This window comes from Littorina saxatilis, linkage group LG2, assembly GCF_037325665.1.
Source record: "Littorina saxatilis isolate snail1 linkage group LG2, US_GU_Lsax_2.0, whole genome shotgun sequence".
NCBI lineage: Eukaryota > Metazoa > Mollusca > Gastropoda > Littorinimorpha > Littorinidae > Littorina > Littorina saxatilis.
In genome coordinates this window covers 73,162,155-73,186,760 of record NC_090246.1, presented here as the reverse complement: position 1 = coordinate 73,186,760, position 24,606 = coordinate 73,162,155, and the positions used below count along the sequence as shown (strand labels likewise).

The following is a 24,606-nucleotide window of genomic DNA, read 5'->3' as shown; positions in this document are numbered from 1 at the left end:
TTACCAGACACGTCAAAATCGTCTGCTTCAAGCTGAAGAAAGCAGATATATCAGCATGACCGTACAGATGTCTGTATTGTACTAAACTTGATTTGGAATCAAGCAACAAGAATGGTGGGTTACTGGAACGTTTGAAAAAACACATTCAGGTTGAGTTTTTTGTTTAGAAAGACGGGGGATGGACGAACACTGCTCATTAGTATGACTAACTGATTACTAAGGTGAGCCAATAAAAAGTGTCACTCCGCGTGAAACAAACAGAATTGTTGTTCTTTGGGTCAGTAAGATTGTTTGTATATATTCAAGCGGTGAAAATGTGCAAGAAAGAATTGTTTGAGTACGTGATACAAAGAAGTGATTCTGAACACAAAAGAGACTTAAACAAACATATAAACAAAAAAGTCAGGATTTTAACATCACAGACTGGATTGTTTTGTCCACATTTCATGTTCAGGTCAGTTGTCAACCTTTCTCCCTCCCGTTCCTGTCTACACTCTCTTGCACCCTCACAATTTTCTGTGCAAACCCACTTAATAATCTTACTCACAGGATTGCCTGTGGTTCCAATAGTATCAGGGTCAGCATCTGTAGCCGTCACAGTCAGAACATCAGAGCCGACAGTAGCATTTGGGAAAAGTGACACAGTACAGTTTGTGTCAGGAAACACAGGGTCGTTGTTGTTGCGGATGATGTTAACCATCACCTCGGCTGTGGCTGTACTAGTCTGTCCTGCTCCGTCAACAGCTCTAACGTCAAACTGCGACAAAAACGTGAGACAACATGATGGAGAAAAATATGTTTGCACCAAGCCACGTTTTAGGTCAAGACGTTTCTAAAAGACATGCAAAGCCAACGAATTTGTCACAAAACGTGCGAATCGTGCTCTCGTTAAAAGATATTTCCAAAGAGACGCTTTAAAACGTTAAAGATCCTCTTCAAATAAGTTCGCTTCCGGTAACAACATCGGTGTTCTATGTTTTGCTTGTGTGTTTGTTTGTTTGTTTGGTTGGTTGGTTGGTTCGTTGGTTTTGTTTAATTTGTATTTAGCCTCTTTGTTTAAGTGAGACACATTTCAAGCAATACTTCATACAAACACTGGCACAGACACAGACACACAAACACACACACATACACATGCATACACACAACCACTCGCACACACGCATGCACAGTGCAAACAATCTCTATCTAACTCCCGCCCCCTCAGTCCCTGTCTCGATCTCACCCTAGCCCTATCCCTCTAGCTCTCACAAATCATTTCTTTTCAACTTACAGTAAACGAAGTACTGGTTTCGCTTGTGAGATCTGTCTTGACACTGATCTCACCAGACTGATTGTTTAGGGCAAACTGGTTGTTGGGAGTCACCAGCTCGTAGACCACGGTGTTGTATGGTGCCTGAAATAATAAGTACGACATTACGTTGTGCATAATTGCTCAAGTCATGAAAATGCAACTGCTTGTCGACAGCTATCTACTCACTGTCGACATTGTTCAGTGAGATCCTGAAATAAGCAGTTAAAACACAAACACACACAAAAACAAGAATGAATGAATTAGAGGATATTTTCAGTCGGTTGACTAAGCCTTTATTCTTCTTCTTTCTCTAATTCTTTTCCGTGCGCTTAAAACTCCACACATTAGACTTGAATTATTTAGAATAAAATGTTATGCGTATTGCCATTATTTCCTACGGTGCCATAGGTTCGGAGAATTTCCTTTCTCCCTTAACTGTGCCAAGAATGGTTACTGAAAACAAGGTATTACTTTTGCATTTGTGACATGTTGATTTAGGCCGAAGAAAAATCTGCCTGTGGTGTAAAATGAAGGACCCTGACATTGACCTGGGTAGCTTTCTGGAAAAATACGAATTTAGACAAAGAGGAAACTTAAATAACAGGCAGAAAAGTAATGTCTTTTTATTTACAAACTATATTCCTATGAGACACGTTACGGTAAATCCACGTTTTGCAAATACAATGAGAAACATTAAGTTGAATTATACCCGATATTCACAATTGTCAAGCACCGTGAGACTGCTTCACGAAGTCTCAGCTAATGAGGGAAAAGGACTTTTTTCTAAAACATACGTAATTGAAATCAAGAACACTGACCAAGGCATCACCGTCCGTAGCAGAGACAGTTACAACTGAGCTGCCGTAGAGTGCTTCCTCTGAGATGGTGGCGGCGTAGAGGGCGGTGGTGAACTCTGGTCTGTTGGGATTGCGGTTGACGTTTACGGTAAGAGTCTTAATGGGGGACCACCGAGCAGGGCACCCATTGTCACGCACTTGCATTTGCAACTGGAATAAAAACAAGTATTCATCCGTCAAGAGAAGACACCAGGGGCGCCATGTCTAGTTTTTTTCGTCACACCACAGGATCTGCTACATGTTATTGATTTTTTTCCCCAGTAAGACTCGCACCATGTTTTTATTTTTACATGTAAACACCTGAATGCTTTCGCCTCATCCAAGTAATGCCAGATTTCAGTAAAAACAAATATTCCCCCTCCATGATACTTTTCACGCAAAATCAATGCTTACTGTGAAAAATATACGCATGCATGTTTGTAAAAAGAAGACAGATGTGTTAAATGACCTTTCCTTGTTCTAAATCACACACAATATACACTGCCAACTTACGGTGAAATTGGTGTCTATCTCTCGGATGGACTGACGAGTGGTGATGAGTCCTGTCGCATCATCCATTGTGAAGTACGGAAGCGCTGTTCCATCTCCGACCAGTGAGTACACCAGGCTGAAGAACTCTGCCTGGTAGGCAAAACAACCGTATATAGTCAGGCCTAAATGTATTTAAAAACAAATCCCCATTATGTGGATATTATGTTGCTACTTTTTGTGTTTATGATCTTGACTTTAAACTTAGCTGCTTTCCTCGCAAGCACCGTGCAGTTTTGCAAGCATGAACACGCGGACACACATGCTGAAATTGGGCAGTTCATTTACCCCTCTCTGTAATCTCTCGTCCTTTGTTGCTGTCCTACATGCAAACCGGCATAACGGGCAGTAAGTAAGTAAGTAAGTAATCTCTAAATGGTACACTCTTCCGTCCTCCACCCGCTCACAATCCTATCTCCATCTAAGCTGGTTCCCTCCCCCTTATGTCCGTGTGGCAAGAATCAGACAGCAGAGCACATCCTGCAGGCTTGTCCATACCACAGTGCTCTGAGGGACACCATCTGGCCAGAGGAGACAGCGCTACAAAAGAATCTACACGGCCCCAGAGAGGACTTGGAGAGGAAAGAGATCTCCATCTCACTTACCTCCGTGCCTGTACCGGCATCACCGTCAGTAGCATCAGCATCATAGACACTTGTTCCAGTGCTCAGATTGTCATCAACGGTGAGAGAGAACCCGGTGCTGCCAACATCAGTAAACTCAGGCGTGTTCAGGTTACGTCGCACACTCACTGTAGCCGAGACAGTAGACGAAAATCCACCGCCATCCCGGACGGTTACTGGAAACTAGACACAGAACTTAAATCTCAGCACAGAAGAAAACCATCAAAATGTTGCAATGATTGTGCATATATATATATATAGCAAGATTTTAAAAAAGAAACATTATCTCGGGCACTGAAGAAGTTTCCCAACTGCTGTACTGACTTCCAAATCAAATGAGAGTTATTAATTTCGAAGACTGCACAGGTTACTTTGCATACACTGTCGTATTAAAATAGAACAACCCAAGAGATTATGTCAGCTCTGCCATTAAAAAGCGATTGAAAAATAAGGCGACGTAGCAATAATAGAGAAAAGAAGTAAAGGGAAAGAAGAGCACTTTTTGTGTAAAACTCACAGTGTAGGTTGTTTGGTTAGTTGTGTCTGTTCGCAGGTCTCTCCTGACATGGATGATTCCAACTCCAGCTCCTTGCGTCCACACATAGAAGTAAGGGTGGTTCATTTCAAAGGTGAGATCATTGAACGGTGCCTGTCAGGAGATTAAAAGGAAGTGTAAGAACCAAAGCAAGTTACTAAATCGCTGATAAGTAAACTGACTTTTCAGTTTTTGAAGTACACATTTTGTTATCTTTCATTTTGTGTGTGTGTTTTTAATTTGGAGTGAAATCATGAGTTTTAACCATCCCGGAGCTCAAACATTTTTTAAACCAAAACAAAGAAATCCCTAAATGAAATCTCATGAAAAGCAATTAATGTAAGTATACCGGCTGATTGTGCCGTACCATAAATATAGTTTACATCACCCAAGGATTAAGAATAAAACACACGATATTAAACCGAACCTAATCCTCCTTTAAAAGCAACTGATACTATACTCCGTGTTGAGTAAGTAAAGGCATGGTCAGAATTACTGAAATAAACACTGTTTGTTTGTGACTGTTTGTTTGCGACTGTTTTGTTTTTGTGCGCGTAGAGGAGGTCTTAAATTGTACATTAAGCAACGATGGGACAAGAACCATGAAAGCAACATTCATCCTTTGTAAGTATCAACAACCCCCTTCACACACACACACACACACACACACACACACACACACATAAACACACACACACACACACACACACACACACACACACACACATACACACACACACACAAACACAAATCACACACACAAACAAACACCACAGCCACCACTACCATCAACACCACCAACAACAGTGTACACCACAGGCGCACGAGAGTTCCACTGAACAACCACTCACAGAAAGGTCGAAACAAGTTGTACTTACGACACGGTCTGAGTCGGTGGCTGAAACATTAACTACAGGTGTGTCAAAGGGGACACACTCTGACACTGTGGCGCTGTAACTGGAGTCAGTGAAGCTGGGGTTGTTTAGGTTGCGGTTGATTTCAAAGGTCACCACGCATGTTGCAGATTGGGAAGGTCGGCCTCCGTCCTGAGCGAGGATCCTCACCTGTGAACAGAGAATCAGGTCTGTGAAACACTGACAAAAGCCAAATGTTCTGAAAGACGTGTTTGTTTTTGTGTTAAGCAACGATTTATGCATGCGTGTGCGAGACTTCCTCAATCCAACGGTATTCTTCTGCTTTGACGAATTGGTATCTATGAAAACTAAATAAAGTATGATGACGAACAGAAGTCCACATTCCTGACACAGGAGAGCCGGGCGAAGCAAACTGCTCGCTGATTAAATGTTATTTAATTATTTGGCATATTTTCTAAGCAGTTTTGAGCAAATCATTGCAAGTGTTTTTCAATTCCAGTACAGCGTATGTCCCTTGAACGTTTTAAGGTCTAAGTCGTCAGCAAACTTTCCATAATAGTGCCTGAGGCGTACCAACTTTACGGTTTTTTTTTCTAAAGATTTGTCTCCTGATTACTCAGGTGAGTCCAAAATAGGAAGTTACAGATTTACAAAACTGTTTTTTTCTAATTTCGAAAAGCAGCTGTTAAATGAGTCAATTGAAATGCTTTTTTGTTAGCATTATAAACTGCTGAGAAAAAGATAGGTTTCCATTTTTGGCACGAACCTGACTCAGCGCTGACCTTATAATTTGACAAGGGTCAACTAGACTTTTACTGTGTCTGGAGGTCACCGAACCCTGCCAGTGTGTGAACTTTCCAAACACTAGCTTTCTAAACATATGAAATCATGTCAACGTGAAGTTTTTCATCCCGGAGGCCCAGCGCTGCATATTGTTTCAATACCCACACACTCACACACACACACACACACACACACACACACACCACACACACACACACACACACACACACTCACACACACACACACACACACACACACCACACACACACACACACACACACACACACACACACACACACACACACACACACACACCAGCGACTGCAATAACAAAGTGTTCATGAAATTTCTACTCACCGTGTATTCAGTAACGTTGTCCTGAGCCAGACTACCATTCACAATCACCAGCCTCTGGGTGGGGTATCCAGGGTTCGGATCCAGGCGGAAAAGGCCTGGGGCACGATCATCTCCAATGATGCGTAAGCTCACCGAGTTGAAGGGACTCTGTTGACAAATCCACAAAGTCAGCACACACGTTAGGTGAGTATATTATGTTTGTGTACAACGTAGAACTTCTCCTACAATGGTAACTCGGTGTCATGAGTCTGTCAGGCGGTGTTGAACAATCAGTATTATTACTGGCGCCTCTTGTGTAAACTGCAAGAAACGTGCTACAAACATGTTGACACTATCGCAGTTACCGCGACAGTATTCTCAGGAATTAGATTTTCTGCAGGATTCTTATTTTCTGATCATAAGCGCTCCCATAGTTCAAAGGTTATGTAACCAGACCATCAAAATACGGAGGACTAGCTCCAAGAGGGATATGAACGGAAAATGAAACAAGAGGCAAGGCCTACTTTCGAATCCATCAACACATTTTATCCCCAGTGAAACTTGCGCCCTATTACAGTTGTCATGACAAAAAAGAATGGAAACCGAAGTTTGGTGATATTGAATTGAACCCAACAGTTTTCTCATTACCCTGAACATATTTCAACACGTTTTTCAACGTGCTATCAGAAGCTAACTACTAACCAACTCTCCTTTCAGATCCATTTTCAGCCACTGGAGTGAAGACATTGGTGAAATTTGATAACATACTTACTTCCATTTCGTACTTCAGAGCAGATACCCTTGGGGGGAAAACACAAGGGATGCAAAATCGTTTTCACTGTAGCTTGCAGATATAATAAACGCATCTTCTTTTGAGCAAGTACTTGTAGAATTCAATAGAGTTGTAATCAATGGTTCATGAGCAGTACGTGATCGATGCCGGAGAGGCATGGCCAAAATTCCGACAGATGTAACCGTGTCCAAATGCGTTCTTGGTTACTTCCCCTACGCAATGTAACAGTGAAGCCTGTTCTTAGACTTTTCTCACGCTCTCCAATTTACAGCCTCATTATTTCCAGAGACCTCTGCATGGTATCAGTAAAGTTACTTCCATCTTAAGACTCATCATCATACATTCTTCAGATCTGGACCGCCTTTTACACAGGATAAGAACCCTCAACGTGGTCACATACCAAAATATAAACAGCCTTGGCGCTCTCTGTGCACAATTGGATTTGTTTATGAATTCATTTTGTGAAAGTCATTAGTGACATTTGAAGAACTTCAGTAATACAAAAATTCCAAATCACCACAACGAGCAGTCAGTGTGCAAACTTTTGGTATGTGACCAAGCAGAAGGGTGGTCATATCCACTGTAAAAGCCTGGTCAGGTTTGAGATGGTGCGCAAACATGTTTTCCCAAGAAAGAGTGTGCCCTGAGTTATCGACGTAAAAACACTCACCTGAACATCGCTGTCACTGACTGTGGCAGTGTAGGCATTGATGCCACTGGCTATATCTTCTCTCAGAGTTATCCTAGGCTGAGGCGTACAGCCGGTGAAGATTGGAGCATTCAGGTTGTACACCACATTCACCACCACTGTCGCTCGGGTCGCCTGCTCTCGTGGTGGGTTGCCTCCATCTCGGATACCCATCTGCCACTGCAAGCAAATAGCATCAACATTAGCAATAAATATGGTCTAAATGTCTCTTAACTTAGGAATAAATGACAAAACAATGAAACTGGTAAATACCTATGTTTTACCAGAAACAAGAACTGAAAAAAACAGTAAGGCCAGGCATCAATGTTCTGCACATAAATAGGTTTTTTTTAAATCGCAAGAAAATTGAAATTATATCTACTGATGCCAAACGAATGCGAAATTAACAGTTTTAGTCTGTAGCTATAAAGAACATGAAATTGTCCACGGAAATGTTGAAAAAACACACACACACACACACACACACACACACACACACACACACACACACACACACACACACACACGAACGAAATGTATACCAAAATGCAAGTGGACTGACCTCAAACCTCTGGTCTCTGTTCGTATTGTCATAGAGGGGAAGACGTACAGAGATGTCCCCGTTCTGATCAAACTGGAACCAGTTGAGGGCACTGTCCGTAGGATTCACAGCAAAGAACACGGTCTGATTGTTCGGCGCCTGTTAAGTTGGGGAAAGCAGAAGATAGGTAAAGATCATTAATATATTACCGCTACAGGTTTACACACAGAAGTTTGCATTTGGACAACGCACACAAAAGCTGCGAGGGAAGATGCACAGGGAAGTAGTGTTTCTTGGATTTCATATTTTCTTGCAATCTGCCTAACAGACAAAGAATGGCATATCTGTAGAATCATAAAAGCGCAATCTGTTTACAATGTCAACATACAGAAACACATACAACACACATGCTTACACAAACATGATGATGCCTATTAGCATGAAACCACGCATCCACACATGTGTACACACGTGCCCGCGCTCACATACACTGTCACGCAGATATGAACAAACCTATGGCAACATACAGACACACACACACACATACACACACGAACATACACACACGTGCATTGTTGCTTATACATTATCCACACATACGTACCGTGGTATCTGCATCACTTGCACCCAGAGCGATGATTGGTACTGAAAGGTTCTGTGTGGATAGGATATTAACCTCGTAGATAGTGTCTATCCACTGCGGGTCGTGCAAGTTCCTGTTGATGGTGATCCGCACAACTGTCTCGTTGAACAAGCTAGGGGTGCCATCGTCGGAGGCTCGCACGCGCAGCTGCAAATCAGTTGTATCACACCGTTCAGATTAAATCGCTTGGACTTAGTAGTAAGGCACGAGGAAGAAAGTGAGCGCTAGGGCTAAATTAAGCAGATTAAGCACCGTTTCTGTGTTAGGGCCTGGATTTTGAATCGTTCGAAAGGACACGCACACACACGGACACACACATAGACACACACACACACAGACACACACACACAGACACACACACGCGCTTGAGCACACGTTCACACACGCGTTCACACACACGTTCACACACACACACACACACACACACACACACACACGCGCGCGCGCGTGAGCACACGTTCACACACGCGTTCACACACACGTTCACACACACACACACACACACACACACACACACACACACACACGCACGCACGCGCGGGTGCGCACTGCTTGAAAAGAGTTAAAACTGACCTCGAAGTAGTCCTGCTCAGTGCCAGCCAGAGAGCTGGTCAGTGTAATGCGTCCAGCACTGTCCACAGTAAAGTAGTCTGGTGAGGGTCCGTCGCCTATCAGGGAGTAGGACACAGTCCCGTAGGCCTTGACACAGAAAGTGAAAGATGTTATATTTTAGTCTCTGTAATATTGTGAAAGAAGCGAATGAATCGATTACTTCTTCTCACAACAGGTCTACTGTGCTGATGTAAAAAATGAAATAAAAAAAGGAACACACCATTCACCTTTCAGAATGAGCGAGAGAGAGAGAGAGAGATGAGAGAGACAGACAGAGACAGAGAGAGAGAGAGAGAGAGACAGAGAGAGAGAGAGAGAGAGAGAGAGAGAGAGACAGAGACAGAGACAGAGAGACAGAGAGAGAGAGAACACACACACACACACATACACACGCACACACACACACACACACACACACACACACACACAGACACACACACACACACACACACACACACGCAAACACACATACAACTAACCACTCTGTCCTCATCAGTAGCAGTAACTTGGGTGACAGATATGCCAACCAGCATGTTCTCATCGATTGTTCTCGGGTAGGAATCCACGTTGATGAACTGAGGTGTGTTCTGATTGCGGTTGACGTTCACTGTCAAGTTGACGGCAGCAGTTTGCGGGGTCGATCCGCCATCACGAGCAACTATTTGAAGCTAGAGACAAACATAATAACATGTTCAAGTCTCCTCATCCCTGAATGAATGATTGACGGCTCATTAATTTCTTTTAATGATTGAAAAAATATGTTCCTCGTCCCTGAAAGGACGATCAAGGGTACAAAAATGCCCCATAGTGTAAATCGTGCACAGCAGCAATCGCGACAACAAATAAAAGGAAAGGATTAATGCACAACATGACACCAACAAAACCTTGTCTGGCCAGAAATTACAGACTTGCTTTGTTATTCAGTCTTTCTTTGCATGACCTGAGACTGAGAACGACAAACAGCTCCTTTCCTAATAGTTCCAACGGGGTCTTGTTGCCTCAATAGGTTTATCCGCTCTAAAAAGATACAGAATTATTTAAGGGAACACGTGTAAAGTTATTTGTCAGCGGAAAAGCGAGAGCATTCACTCTTTCACTACCCAAACAATCCAAACGGAGTTATTTTAAAAAAAAATCGTCTATTACAATTCAAGTTCTGACAGTAAAAGCTGAGTGCTGTTTTCTTAACCGCAATGCCAGTGCACATTTTTAACTTTAGGCAATAACATATTATTCTGTATTCTGAACTTAATTTAAAGAATACATAACGAATACTAATCTTTTTTGTGTTAACGTCAAATAGCAAAGAAGAGTGTCACACTCACGTTGTATTGTGGTTTTCTGTTGAAATCCGAATACAGGGGCGATCGAACGGAGATGTCGCAGGTATTCACCCCATTTTTGGCCACCTTGAAGTACGCCAGCGTCTCTGCGTCGCCCTCCAGAAAGCACTCCACATGGTTGTTGGGTGCCTGAAGAGAATTTTCATCTTGCAATATAAATGCGAAATAATCGAAAACAAATTCACACCATTTTCAACTCTAGCGAAGTCTTCGCGGTCTCCAACATGGATCCGGTTTTTTTTAAATGAAAATCACTTTTTTTTCTTTCTTTTCTTGACACAGTAAGTAAGGTCTGCTTTCACGAGGAAATACTGGTTGTGTCCTGCGTCTACAGAACACTTGACGCAGTTAGTAAGGTTTGCTTTCGCGAGGAAATACTGGTTGTGTTCTGCGTTTACACTCACACACACACACAAACACACACACACACACACACACGCACGCACACACACACACACAAACACACACACACACACATACGCACGCGCGCACGCACGCACGCACCCAAACACACACTCCGCAACCCCCAACACACATACACACACAACGAGTCAGAAATGCTAACCTGCAGGTCCCGGTCTGTCACAGAAACGGTCAGAATGGGAACGTCCAGCTGCTGTGTCTCGTTGACCGTGATAGTGACACTGGAGGGGCCAAGAAACGTTGGCGGATACACGTTGCGCCTGAAAGGGAGGAGAAGCGTCTGACGAGCGGACTCCCCAGCACCGTCTTCAACCACAACTTCCAGCTGAGAAAAATGAGAAGCAAGATTATTTCTGCATGTGCTAGAGGAACGGGTGTTGGTTACAAACGGAATGATCTATAACTAATGTTGTCTTCGTTGGTTTTCATGAACCATGCTTAGGCTGTGTATTAAACATAGCATAAAGTTAATGACTATATAAAGAGCAGACGTCGATGTCAAATATTAATCATCTCCCATCATCATCATCATCATCATCATCATCATCATCATCATCATCATCATCATCATCATCATCAACCATCATCATCATCATCATCATCATCATCATCATCATCATCGTCATCGTCGTCGTCGTCGTCAATAACAACAACGCTATCGTCGTCGTCATGACGATAATATATCCATTCGCTTCTCTTTTGTTTTACTTCGACAAGTGATGAAAAAATGAGATGTCGGCTGCAACCCCATGACACCAAATTCTAAGCACCCTTGCATGCACGCAGATTTTCCCCGGAACCAGTGTTTAGTTGACATGGCTTTACAAAGAAACAAACACACACGCCTGTTAATCACCCACATCCACACTCTCTCTTTCATATGAAATCTACACACAGATGTAGAGCGAACATGAGTCATCCCAACCTTAAACGTAGCGCTTGAAAAATCTCACCCTGTATTCTGTGTTATTATCATCGGTCAGTCCCGCCCCATCAGTGATAGTGATTGAGGCACCAGTCACATTACCATCAGTTTCCACGTTGTTGCTGACTTGGAAGAATCGTGTTGCTGTGCTGTCGCCATCCAGCCTGTAGTTTGTGACCCGGAACTCTGACTGTAAGATGTATATAAAATGTGTTCATGTCAAGAGCATTTGCAAAAGGGTAAAACATCAAGTTTTATGATTATCAACCAGACCATGGACTGCTTCGTATGCTTGTGATTTACTGAGTTGATCGTGAAGAGCAGGCTTTACTTTCGAACAAAATGATAACATCCTGATTATCTTTGGGTTGGGGTTGAAGTACTGACATTGTTACCAAGCGATTAAATTACATATCTTTACCCAACTCACATATAGCAATTAACTCTAGTTCAGTGCTGGTAACGCTGTACGCGTTCCCCTTGGTAACAAGGGAGACCACCCTAAAAAAGAGTGATCCATCCCATAATATCAGACCGATGTCCGGTCCAACATCCGTATGCGTGCGCATACGCCGCCATTTGCATCATTCTCACTCAGCGTTTCAAGTGGACTGGACGCTCCTGACGTACGCTCCGGCTGTTTTCAGCTTTTCGCCAGAGTCTTTGGCTTTGGCTTCTCCCCTTGGTCGCCGCCTAGCTTTACACCTGTACCTATGCTGTGTGGTGAGATCTTTCCGTTTTTATTGTAACTTTAGCGACGTTTCGTCGCTTGTTTGTACTTGTGAAATTTTTTCTGAATTTTTTTTCTGTGAAAATTTTTCGTGAGTTGTTTGCTATGGCGGAGGCTGCGCTCATTGATAGCGCTAAACGGAAGCATAGTTCGAGGCAGGTACCTGACGATACGCCTCCGAAAAGAAGCTCGAGGAGAGATAAGGGCGCAGGGAAATCCGCGTCTTTATCGTCAGAGCCATCTTCCGTTAAGTCTCCCGTTTTGGCAGACGTTCAAGCAGCTTCCGGTCAGACTTGTTTACCTTCTGACAAGGGTAGTCTTTCTGGTGTAGCATCTACTGCTTCTGTTTCGCCTGGTTGCCCTGGGTTAGCACCAGCTGATGTTGCGGCGTTATTGTTGACGCTTAGCGCACAGGTTTCGACGTTAGCGTCGGAATTGTCTTCCACTCGGGAGGAATTGCGTTCTCTTCCGGCAGGTGTGTCTGATGCTTTCTCTTTAGCCAGGATCCAGCAGTCTCCTGCAGCTCCCGCTTCGACTTCCGCTAAGGCTTCAGCGACCGTGACTCGGGCTGATGTCCATGCTTCGCAGGATGGGGGTACTCACATGGTGTCTCTGCTGAATGTGTCTACTCCAGTTAAAGGTATGTCTACACCGCGAGTAGCTAGGTCCTCTAGCGAAAGCGGTGTGCGAGCTCAGGGGGCTTTCTTGCGCTATGGTTGCCTTGAGAGTTCCGATGAGCAGCGAAAGGACGGACGTATCCAAGAGGTCTCTTGACCAGAATATCGGTGACCGTTTTAGTCCTCTTCCGCCCAGGGGGCAGGAAGTGGTCGGTTCTGCCGACGATAAACTGTCTGAAGTTCTGCCTCCTGGGTCTGAGTTTGATCTCGAGTCGGAGGGTAGGGCGGATGACGGGGATGCCTCAGTGGTAGAGGATCCCCAACTGAACTTGCCCGTGAAGTTGTCAGCCGCAGTGGCGCTGGCGGCGGAAACGGCGTTCAGGTACTTCCCGGAAGGGGTGGTGAAGGATAAGGCTCAGCTTCCTCCACCCCGTTCGGCTTTTGATGATTTCCGGAGTGCACAAGAGCAGAAATCTCGCTTCCGCTTCCGGGAATCATCAACCATTGCCTATGAGATGGCAAACGTTTTGTGTGGGAAGCGTAAACCGGCGGTACCTCTGTTGGTTCAACATGGCGAGGCCCCGGATGACGTTGTCTCGTGGCTGGCTAAGCCTGGGGTTCGAGCGGCTTCCGGTATTCCGAAGTTCAAGCTCAACCCATTTCCGGTTAATCTGGTTGACACTTTTGCTCTGCCGTCAGGTGTGCTTCCGGTGACGCCGGAACTAGCTGCGCTGAGAGAAGATGGCTACAGTAGGGATAGGGTGGTCCCCTATACTGACGGTTCTCTCGCAGCTTTGGAAGAGGTTGGGAGGTCTTTGCTGGAACTCACGTCTGTATCGGAGTCTCTGCAAAGATCATTGTCCAGATCGATAGCCACATCACTGGACCCTTTTGAATTTCGCTTCGACGCTTCGCCGGCAGATGCTTCGACACTGCTGGCTACTCTGGCGAAAGTGACTAGAGAAGAGGTGACGTTGTCTGCCAGGCTGTACACTCACGCAGTGCACTCAAGGAGGTCAGCCTTCCTTGCGGGGTCCAGATTTAGGGACTCCACGACCATTGAGAGGTTGAAGGTCTCTCCCTTTTCTGAGGGGTCTCTTTTAGGGCAAGCGTCGTTTGACGCACTCCAGAAGGAGACGCAAGACGCGCGGGACGTCGCGATCGCGCATTTGGCTTCACAGGGCTTTCAAAAGCCTCAGGGCAAACCACAGACGCAGGGTCATTCCTCAGCCAAGCCTCAGACTTCCACGTCTGGCGGTGGAAAAGCCCAGAAGCAGTCTTTCTCTTCAAGGGGTAGGGGTCGTGGAGCGCCCTACCCTAAGAGGGGTCAATCGTTTGGCGGTTCCAGGGGGTCGGGGCGCAAGCCCCACCCCCAATGAAACTTCCCCGAACAGCACATCCTGGTGGCCCCCGCGCTGGTTGTAGCGGGCGGCCCGTCCAGGGTCCTAGCTTCCTGGCTGCAACTGGTGGGCAGCAAGTGGGTCACTGGGATCGTGGGTTCGGGGTTCCGGCTTCTCTGGTCAGGGCAGAAGGCTCCCCTGGTCAGGATAATCCCGCCCTGCAGGGCGCCAAAGGATTTGGTGGCACGGGACGCTGTCCAGAAGGAGGTCTCGGCTCTGCTGCTCAAGGGAGCTATAGAGGAGGTCTTGGACTCGCGGTCCCCGGGGTTTTACGGCAGACTTTTCGTAGTGCCGAAAGCCTAGGGGGCTTGGAGGCCCGTGTTAGATCTTTCTCCCCTGGACAAGTTTCTGAGGGTAATCAAATTTACCATGGAAACCCCAACTTCGGTTCGGGAGGCCTTACGGCCGGGAGATTGGGCGACGTCGATCGATTTAACAGACGCCTACTTTCACGTCCTCATTCATGCCACAGACAGGAAGTGGCTGCGCTTTCCTTGGGGCGGCAAAGCTTACCAGTTCAGGGCTCTGCTGTTTGGCCTGTCATTAGCCCCCTGGATTTTCACGATAGTGGTCAGGCAACTTTGTGCTCTCGTGAGACAGGAGGGCATCCGTCTCAGAGCTTACCTAGACGATTGGTTAATCCTTCACCAGGACAGGGGTCTTTGCGAAGCTCATACGCAGAGGGTGCTAAGCCAGGCGGCACAGCTGGGTTTCTCTGTCAATCTGACGAAGTCCGAGTTGGAACCGTCCCAGAAGTTTACCTACTTGGGCATGGAATTCGACACTCTTCAGTGGTCGGTCCGTCCTTCTCAAAGGCGGATCGACAAGCTCCAGGGTCTGATTCGGTCTCTCTACGGAGAGAATCATGCCAGCGCAAGGGTTCTGACTTCAGTTCTGGGTCAGATGGAATCCATGGCTTCTCTCATTCCGCTGGGCAGGGTTCACAAGAGGCCTTTTCAGGCCTCCCTGCAGTCAAGGTGGGATCAGACATCCTAGGACTGGAGTGTTCCGATCGCACTGGGAACTTGGTTTCAGCAGACCACAGCCGTGTGGCTCCTTCCGGATTTGTTCCTAGGGGTTCCCATTGTTCGTCCACCGCCGGAGAGAGAGTTGTTTACGGACGCATCTCTGACGGAGTGGGGTGCTCATCTGGACGAGCACATGGTTTCGGGAGTTTGGGATTGCACTCAGGCCTCCCTGCATATCAATGTACTGGAGTTGGAGGCCGTTTTCCTGGCGCTCCTAGCTTTCAAGCCTTTCCTGGAGGGCAGTCATGTCCGTCTTCACACCGACAACATGTCTGTCGCGTCGTATGTGAACAAACAGGGGGGGACTCGGTCTCACAGTCTTTCCGACATTGCATGTCGCATTCTGACGTGGTGTCACGCCCAGCACATTCTGTTGTCAGCAGTGTACTTGAAGGGCAGCCTAAACGTCCTTGCCGACACGCTGAGCAGAGGGGACAGGATTGTTCATTCAGAGTGGACTCTCACGCACCAGTCCTTGCAGCGGCTTTGGTCGCAGATCAACAAGCCCATGATAGATCTCTTTGCGACGAGGTTTTCGGCGAGACTTCCTCTCTTCGTATTCCCCTTCCCGGATCCTCTGGCTTGGAAGGTGAATGCGCTGGAGGTAGATTGGTCAAATCTTCCAGCGTATGCCTTCCCTCCGTTCTGCCTTCTGGGCAGAGTCCTCAGGAAAGCGGACTTGGAGAAACCAGCGCTGGTTCTGGTCGCTCCGCTGTGGCCAAGCCAGCACTGGTTTCCCGACCTACTGCGTCTAGCAGTTCGGCCCCCGATCCCTCTCGCCCTGAAAAGAGGAGATCTCGTGCAGCCTCGGTCAGGCGTTCAGCACGAGAACCCACAGGTCTTGGCCCTACACGCGTGGATTCTGTCCGAAGCGCTTTGCGTAGGGCAGGGGCCTCTTCCTCTACTCTGAAATTCGTTGGCCATGCGCATAGAAAGTCTACTTCTTCAGTTTACTCTTCGCACTGGGCATCTTGGTCTAGGTGGTGCTCGCTTAATGGGGTTAAACCTCTTTCACCTAGCTAGGGTCAATTCAAGTAGCCAACCACCTTTCTTGGTTGGCTGATCAGGGAGCTTCTCCCTCTTCCCTTAGGGTCCGGAGGTCCGCGATCTCTTCGACTCTCGCGCAAATAGGTCACAAGATTTCGCTCGGTGGAGTGATCGCTAGTGTTATCAAGGGACCTGCCCTTTCAGCAGCTCGTTCCAAATCTCTTCTCCCTGCGTGGGATTTGTTTTTAGTCTTACGTTTTTTAGCCTCGGAAGAGTTCGAGCCTATTTTGTCAGCTAGTCTGGCCGATTTGACGCGTAAGACCGTGTTTTTAACGCTTCTCGCTACTTCTAGGAGAGGCAGCGAGGTGCATTCTTTGTCAGGTTTAGATAAAGACATTGCGTTCGAGAAGGATGGTTCCATTTCTCTCAAATTTGTTCCCGGCTTCCTCGCGAAAAACCAGAAACCCGGCCAGCTTTCTCCCATCTTGCGTATTCCACCCTTGAGCAAGATTTTGGCTCCTGGAGATCCTGATGTTGTTAATTGTCCCGTGAGGGCTCTCCAATGTCACCTGTCTCGAACACGGCTTTAAAGGTCAGAAAGTCAAAAACTACTTTTCATATCTCTAAACACGGCTAGGTGTAAGGATATCGCAAAGGTGACTCTTGCCAAATGGATCTCCACTCTGATCAAGCAAGCATATGCCTGGTGGCACTTGCAGTTGGGTGACGTTAGGGCAGTTTTGCCTCTCACCGCGGTTAGGACCCACGAGGCGAGAGCCTGGGCATCCTCAGTGGCAGTTCTCCGGTCTGGCAGGCTAGCCGAGGTACTGGAGGCCGCATACTGGCGGTCTGAGGACATCTTTGTCAATTTCTACCTCAGAGATGTCTCTTTTGTGAGGCAGGATGGAAGCTCCGCTCTACCTGTGATGGTAGCTGCGGGGCAGGTCCTGCGTGCTTAGATTTTGGTAAGTACCCACCACCTATAGTAGCAATCTGCTATATGTGAGTTGGGTAAAGATATGTAATTTAATCCAAAATTTTAATAATACATTTTCATTTAATTAATATACTTACCCAACTCACATCGTTTAAACCCTCCCGCCTCCCCGCTGTGGTGGTATTGGGTTCTAAAAAAGTAGTGAGTTGGGCTTCGTTCGAATGATGCAAACCCCCCGCGGGTTAGGGGGAGTCCCATATTGGTTGGGACGAGAAAGAATTTACCCGATGCTACCCAGCATGTCGTAAGAGGCGACTAACGGTTCTGTTTCTCCTTTTACCCTTGTTAAGTGTTTCTTGTATAGAATATAGTCAATGTTTGTAAAGATTTTAGTCAAGCAGTATGTAAGAAATGTTAAGTCCTTTGTACTGGAAACTTGCATTCTCCCAGTAAGGTCATATATTGTACTACGTTGCAAGCCCCTGGAGCAATTTTTTGATTGGTGCTTTTGTGAACAAGAAACAATTAACAAGTGGCTCTATCCCATCTCCCCCCTTTCCCCTATCCCATCTCCCCCCTTTCCCCGTCGCGATATAACCTTGAATGGTTGAAAACGACGTTAAACATCAAATAAAGAAAGAAAGAAAGAATGATGCAAATGGCGGCGTATGCGCACGCATACGGATGTTGGACCGGACATCGGTCTGATATTATGGGATGGATCACTCTTTTTTAGGGTGGTCTCCCTTGTTACCAAGGGGAACGCGTACAGCGTTACCAGCACTGAACTAGAGTTAATTGCTATATGTGAGTTGGGTAAGTATATTAATTAAATGAAAATTTATTATTAAAATTTTGGATTCTACGCCAACTGTGTTTCTTGATGACATTTCTGTAAATCGGTTGATTGGTCGAAAAATGTAAATAAAATCCGAAAAAAATGACTCATCCACTCGCTTAGCTCCTTCCATGTCCTCAATTTCCCTAGCCCAACTCTCGCCCACCCCCATTCTCTGAGAAAGACAGACAGAGAGATGGAGCGAGATAGAGTGAGAGACCTCTCAGAGACAGAGAGGAGGTCTAAGAGAGGCAAAGAGAGAGAAATACAAGCAGACAGGTAGAGTCAGAGACTGCATGTTAAAGGCCAACATCCAAAAGAATTTTTCTCCTGGAGCGACCTAAACTTGAACCCGTCGCTCTTCTTGCATGTCTGTTTACTTCGTGTTGCACGCAAAAATTGCGCGACTTCCTTGCCGCGTGGATTGACGAAGCTGCCTTCTCGTGACTGAAAACACTGCAGTGCATGCAGTTTTATTCTGTGGGTTCGACAGATCGGTCTAGTTTGGTCTCAATCGCTCTACACACACGCACACACACACACACACACACATACATACACATACTGGCACACACACACACACACACTCACACACACACACACAGGCACACACTAGCACACACACACACACACACACACGCAGACACACACACACCCGCTCGGCTTTTTGTCCCCTCTGCCTCACTGATTTGGTTTTGTGTTTATTTCGTAATTATTTTGTTAGTAAATAGTGAACATTGCTTCAATGCCGAAGCAAAAAACATCATTATTGGTTGTAATTTGCTACCAATTTTAAAACCCGACTATCGTATTACATAGTAATTTTGACAGCAGTTCAAATGTGTACATTTACCAGTTCCATTCAGCAGACTTTCAGGTCTTTGTGACTGATTTCTGGCCAGGAATTCATCACGCTTTCTGTTGTTCATTCGTTTCCTGTGACATTGATCAGCAAACCAGCAAAGTGTGTGTGTGTGTGTGTGTGTGTGTGTGCCTTTGGTTATATCGGTTTTTGTTGTTGTTGATGAGTACGTAACAAAATGTAGTCAGTATAATTATATACGTTTGCACCATACCTCATCTCCCGTGAAATATCAACAGAGTTCGAAGTTTCAGTTTGTCAATCTGTATAGTATGATTTGTTTTCAAATACGTTTTGTCTTTCTTTCCTTGTCCTGGTTTGTTTACAGATCATCGTCATTTTTTAATCTCGGAAGATCTAACTAGTGTTCTGAGCATCGCCTAAGTAGACATCAACAAGCATGTACATACTTGAATGATCTTGCCGTTGTCTATCTTTTGCGATATCATGTCCATTTCCACATCGCAACATTATTGAATATTTGTACCAGTTTCAATTTGTCTGATTCAAACTAGATGTTGAATGACACAGAAATAAAACGATTTCTTCGTGAACTTCAATTTAATATATCAGGTGTACGATACATCTACACAGTTGTGTGTGTGTGTGTGTGTGTGTGTGTGTGTGTGTGTGTGTGTGTGTGTGTGTGTGTGTGTGTGTTTATGTGTGAGTATGTGTTTGTGCGTCAGTGTGTGTGTGAGTGTGTGTGTGTGTGTGTGTGTTCTTGAACATAACTACACCCATGTGTTTATGAGTTACATAATTATATATATATGCGTTCAGTCAGTCTGCATGTTTCCTTTCACAAAATAAGACACAACATCAAAAATGAATACAGATTTGATCTGCAAGGAGGAAATATCAAACCAACCCACACCCCAAACCTAAAGCAGCTCATGACAAACTTTTGGTACACACTTTGCAAAATAATACTCTAATTTCTAAGCAGCTGCATTACACGCTGCCAACAGAGAGAGAACAAGTCGCGTAAGGCGAAATTACAACATTTAGTTAATCTGTCGAACCCACAGAATACAAGAAACTAAGTCCATCTCACGATGAACACGAGCCGAAATCATATGCACTCGACTTATGAAATAGAAAGAAATCAAATACGACGAAGAGAAGAAAAAGTTTGAAAGTACCATTGAACTTCCATGTCGGCGTGTGGCTGAGCTTAAAATAGGAATGTTGTTGCAATCTGTTTGGCACTTTCCCTTTTGACAGGTAGTTTTTGCATGTACAGCAAAACACGGCCTTTTTATATTTAGTCAAGTTTTGACTAAATATTTTAACATCGAGGGGGAATCGAAACGAGGGTCGTGGTGTATGTGCGTGCGTGCGTGCGTGTGTGTGTGTGTGTGTGTAGAGCGATTCAGACTAAACTACTGGACCGATCTTTATGAAATTTGACATGAGAGTTCCTGGGTATGAAATCCCCGAACGTTTTTTTCATTTTTTTGATAAATGTCTTTGATGACGTCATATCCGGCTTTTCGTGAAAGTTGAGGCGGCACTGTCACGCCCTCATTTTTCAACCAAATTGGTTGAAATTTTGGTCAAGTAATCTTCGACGAAGCCCGGGATTCGGTATTGCATTTCAGCTTGGTGGCTTAAAATTTAATTAATGACTTTGGTCATTAAAAATCTGAAAATTGTAAAAAAAAATAAAAATGTATAAAACGATCCAAATTTACGTTTATCTTATTCTCCATCATTTGCTGATTCCAAAAACATATAAATATGTTATATTCGGATTAAAAACAAGCTCTGAAAATTAAATATATAAAAATTATTATCAAAATTAAATTGTCCAAATCAATTTAAAAACACTTTCATCTTATTCCTTGTCGGTTCCTGATTCCAAAAACATATAGATATGATATGTTTGGATTAAAAACACGCTCAGAAAGTTAAAACAAAGACTGAGAGGTAAAGAAAAGCGTGCTATCCTTCTTAGCGCAACTACTACCCCGCTCTTCTTGTCAATTTCACTGCCTTTGCCATGAGCGGTGGACTGACGATGCTACGAGTATACGGTCTTGCTGAAAAATTACATTGCGTTCACTTTCATTCTGTGAGTTCCACAGCTACTTGACTAAATATTGTATTTTCGCCTTACGCGACTTGTTTACAAATCCTAAAGACTGTCGGAAACTTCGCATGCTCTCTTGTGAACGCCATGTGAAACATTGATTCTGAAACAAAAATCTATGGCATGAATGACAATGGAAAGACGGTCTCTCTCTGATTCCAAGTTCATAATGACAGTTATAAAGTGCTGAATTTAAAAAATCTGTAGATGAAGTAAAATCATTTGAATGTTGGCTTTTTGAAACTTCATAACAAACAGCCACCTCGTCTATATCATTATCTGAAAGAATGCCAACTTCCTTTGAAACACCAACATTTGTATGGAAAACTTCTGTTTCTGTCATCTTTGATTTCATTTGACAACTTGGACTGATGGCATCTTCCAGAGATATATCCAGTGACTTTCAACAGAGACATAGATATGTATGTCTCTGCTTTCAACTTGCGCCTCTTTGTATTCCTGTAAGCCTGCCACTTATTTATAACAAGAAGAGCAAACGCTCGATCGAGTCACTTTCGCAGTTCTGAATATTATATGAGGCATCAGATGGACAGGAAGAAATTGCTATTCACAACACAATGAGTCACGTTCACATAAAATTTGAGCCCGGTCACTTTTATAGTTTCCGAGAAAAGCCCAACGTTAAGTTGTGTGTTGCCGAACAGAAAAGGCTAGTTATCTCCCTTGTTTTTCTGATAACGTTCGTAAAAGGCTACAGATGTAAATACTTTGATGTAAAGAATAATCCTACAAAGTTTCAATCACATCCGATGAACTTTGTCAAAGATATAAAATGTCTAATTTTTCCTTTGACGCTGACCTGTGACCTTGAAAAAGGTCAAAGGTCAACGAAACCATCGTTAAAGTGTAGAGGTCATTGGAGGTCACGACTAAACAAAATATGAGCCCGATCGCTTTGATAGTTTCCGAGAAAAGTCCAACGTTAAGGTGGTGTCTACGGACGGCCGGCCGGACAGCCTAACACTGACCGATTACATAGAGTCACTTTTTCTCAAGTGACTCAAAAAGAAACGTTTGATACTTTTACCAAACAGTTAGTATAATGCACGATTTACCTGTATTCGTCTTTAAATTCTGCAAGACTGAAGCGAAAGAGGTCTGTCTCAGTTTTGTCGTCAGTTTGTTGTGTACATTTACACACGCACAACGAACAACACATGCACAGGCCCGGGGGAAGCTCTCCTTTCTTCTGTCCGACGATAGACGTATACATGTAGTTTACATGTTTATTAGTCAGATTACGTGTATGATATGACGGAGAGTCGCATCGGTTTGATGCCGTGAACCCAACCGTGGCTGTGGCTGTCGTTTGAAGTAGCCTACTTCTTTATAAAGATTCATTTACATTCTACTTCTGACCAAGGCATGTTTGGTACCTACTGAATCCTTGTTGCGTGTAGTTTTACGTGGCACGTTGCCCAAAGTTGTATTCTTGAGGAGCATAAAATAAAACGTGTTACAAAGTTATCTCAAAACTCTGCAGTGACTGCTCGCGCAGCAGGTCAGCTAATTATAGCACGCAGCCTCCACAGACAGCTTTCGAGCCGAGACCATATGAGTCGCCGCTCCTGCGGCTCGTCAAAAACTGCACGCACTGCAGTGTTTTCAGTCACGAGAATAAAATAGCTTCGTCAATCCACGCGGCAAGGAAGTCGCTCGATTTTTGCGTGCAACACGAAGTAAACAGACATGCAAGAAGAGCGACGGGTTCAAGTTTAGGTCGCTCCAGGAGAAAAATTCTTTTGGATGTTGGCCTTTAAAGTGGAAGGGGGTAGGGGGAAGTGGACGCGGCGGGGATATTCTTACAATGGTATCCGGGTCCACAGCACTGACGGTATAGTTGACAGTGGTCTGGTTCACCCTCAGCTCAGGAATAGTGACCGTACGGTTGTTGAAGCTGGGAGGAGTGTTGCGCAAAATGTGCACCGTGATGTTTGATTCTGCCCATCGTGGGCTGGAACCGGCGTCTGATGCTCGTACCAACAACTGTGTAATACCAGAAAGTACTAGATTAATACAGCTTTTACCAACTGTTTGGCAAGAATGTGTGTCATCGAAGCTTATAGGGAGTCTTCCTTCTCATGTAACTCACCACGGCAGCAACCACATCTCTGTTCAGGCAATTACATGGGATAAGAGCAGCCTTTGGTTTGAACACTTACCCAATGGTAGGAATCTTTGTTGTTGAATTACTGTTGTAACTGACACCAGTGTCCACATGCGAAATTAATTCAGAGAAGATAATCACTCTACAAGGGAGCTCAGCCAGGCGTTTGATTTTTGTATTGTACTCGAAAGGATACTATCGTTCTCTGTAAAATCGTAGACAGATTTGTGATTGGCTGATATGACCATTCACGCGAGAAGGAATGTCTGTTTAAAAGTACGCTGTCAAAATCACGATCTACGCACATATACTTCTAAGACACCCTAAACTTGGCTGACAGGACACGAAGGGGTAAATGGATCAAGCATACTGATTACTATTTCAGCTACATATTTCTTGGCTTTGTTTGGTTCTGTGTGATCCGTGTGTGTGTGTGTGTGTGTGTGTGTGTGCGTGTGTGTGTGTGTGTGTGTGTGTGTGTGTGTGTGTGTGTGTGTGTGTGTGTGTGTGTCTATGTGCGTCTGGGTGTTTTCGCCTGTGTGTGAAAGTCTAGCCAATTCTACTATATACCAAAGTGCACTACAACGCGATACTTATAAAAATCTATAAGTAAATCAGGCTCAGGTTAAACACACAAAAGTAATACGTTCAGAGGTATTGTCTCTTTTCAACACATACAGTCACGATTTACATTATTAAAAGAGCTTATCATACTAACAGTGTACAAATCTTTGGGTGCCTCTTTGAGAGAGCCAGCCACAGTCAGGACCCCAGAAACAGGATCAATGGTGAAATACGGCCGGCCTGAGCCCGGTGTGGATGATTCAATGCTGAAGGTGATGCGTCCGCTGGATGTGTTCTGGAAGCGATCACATCAAAGGGTTCAAGACACAAAGAACTCACGGCAGAGCGACAGAAGCTGGCAATGCGCTCATGTTACGCCCTGAAGCATCATGCAAGTACAAATAGCACACCTAACATCCGAAAATTGTCTCTGTTTTACCAGATGCTTTCACTTACACATAATTGGTTATGATAACCAATTAACCTGATCAATAATTAATTTCACCACAGCCTCTTTGTTGAGATTCCGAATTATCCTGAGGTTGCCCAAAGAGAAACCAGGATCCTGATTTTACCCAATGGGCAATTACAACATTTGACTGCCCCATTCAATGACCACGG

The 24,606-nt window shown here is 44.7% G+C and overlaps 1 protein-coding gene across 1 annotated transcript; it reads right to left on the bottom strand.

Annotated features, from left to right (window-relative positions):
* Positions 1-27: 27 nt before the first annotated feature.
* Positions 28-23,423, bottom strand: LOC138954088 (cadherin EGF LAG seven-pass G-type receptor 2-like). The gene is made up of 19 exons (XM_070326025.1): positions 23,407-23,423; positions 23,121-23,373; positions 11,828-11,989; positions 11,017-11,199; positions 10,434-10,580; positions 9,588-9,776; positions 9,070-9,195; positions 8,458-8,643; positions 7,875-8,012; positions 7,295-7,492; positions 5,853-5,999; positions 4,716-4,901; positions 3,820-3,951; positions 3,285-3,485; positions 2,644-2,772; positions 2,113-2,301; positions 1,274-1,396; positions 544-757; positions 28-32 (listed from the first exon to the last, which is right to left on the bottom strand). Exons 1-19 carry the CDS (start codon positions 23,421-23,423, stop codon positions 28-30), a joined length of 2,925 nt encoding a protein of 974 aa, XP_070182126.1.
* Positions 23,424-24,606: the final 1,183 nt, after the last annotated feature.

Excerpts from the sequence above, each read along its gene's own strand:
- LOC138954088 (XM_070326025.1), bottom strand. Across the intron at positions 11,200-11,827 it reads ATAATAACACAGAATACAGG|CTGGAAGTTGTGGTTGAAGA; the intron begins GTGAGATTTTTC and ends CATTTTTCTCAG. Across the intron at positions 2,302-2,643 it reads AGATAGACACCAATTTCACC|TTGCAAATGCAAGTGCGTGA; the intron begins GTAAGTTGGCAG and ends TTTTTATTCCAG.